The sequence below is a fragment of the Apteryx rowi genome, unplaced genomic scaffold, assembly GCF_003343035.1.
Source record: "Apteryx rowi isolate R43461 unplaced genomic scaffold, aptRow1 scaffold_766, whole genome shotgun sequence".
Classification (NCBI taxonomy): Eukaryota; Metazoa; Chordata; class Aves; order Apterygiformes; family Apterygidae; genus Apteryx; species Apteryx rowi.
Window position 1 is genome coordinate 291,398 of NW_020451056.1, and position 805 is coordinate 292,202.

At 61.4% G+C, this 805-nt stretch overlaps 1 protein-coding gene across 6 annotated transcripts in view; it reads right to left on the bottom strand.

Annotated features, from left to right (window-relative positions):
• Window positions 1-805, bottom strand: part of LOC112976771 (plectin-like) — a 74,892-nt gene that overhangs the window by 20,285 nt on the left and 53,802 nt on the right. For all 6 annotated transcript variants that reach the window (XM_026088348.1, XM_026088347.1, XM_026088353.1 and 3 more), the window contains one exon: window positions 282-386. In XM_026088348.1, the coding sequence (XP_025944133.1) occupies window positions 282-386 (105 nt within the window). The remainder of the gene's footprint in view (window positions 1-281; window positions 387-805) is intronic.

Genomic DNA, 805 nt, shown 5'->3' on the forward strand with positions numbered 1-805 from the left:
GCAGACCCCCATGCACTGCACCCCACACACCTGAGCTCTGCACTGCATGCAGACCCCATGCACTGCACCCCCCACACCTGAACTCTGCACTGCACGCAGACCCCCATGCACTGCACCCCCCACACCTCTGAGCTCTGCACTGCATGCAGACCCTGTGCACTGCACCCCACACCTGAGCTCTGCACTGCACGCAGACCCCACGCACTGCACCCCTCCCCGTGGCCCACACCGCCCCGCTGCCCCCGGGCCAGCGGCACAGCTGCCCCGCGCGCCCCGCTCACCTCCACTGTCTGCCTGCCCGGGTGCTCCTCCCGCAGCAGCCGGTCCCCGGTGCTCTGGATCTCTTTGATTTTCCGCTCCCTCAGCTCCAGCTCCCGCATCAGCCCCTGGCATGGAGGCAGGGAGCAGAGATGAGTGCCCGGACCCCGGCCAGGCTGTGAGTGGGGCCAGCACAGCCCATGTGTGTGTGTGCATGCGTGTGCATGTGTGTGCATGTGCGTGACTGCATGTGTGCGTGCATGTGAGTGTGTGTGCATGTGTGTGACTGTGCATGAGTGCATGTGTGTGTGTGCATGTGTGTGACTGTGCATGTGTGCATGTGTGTGTGTGCATGTGTGTGACAGTGCATGAGTGCATGTGTGTGTGCATGTGTGTGACTGTGCATGTGTGCATGTGAGTGTGCATGTGCGTGAGTGCATGTGTGCGTGCATGTGTGTGTGTGCATGTGTGTGACTGTGCATGAGTGCATGTGTGTGTGTGCATGTGTGTGACTGTGCATGTGTGCATGTGAGTGAGTGTGCATGTG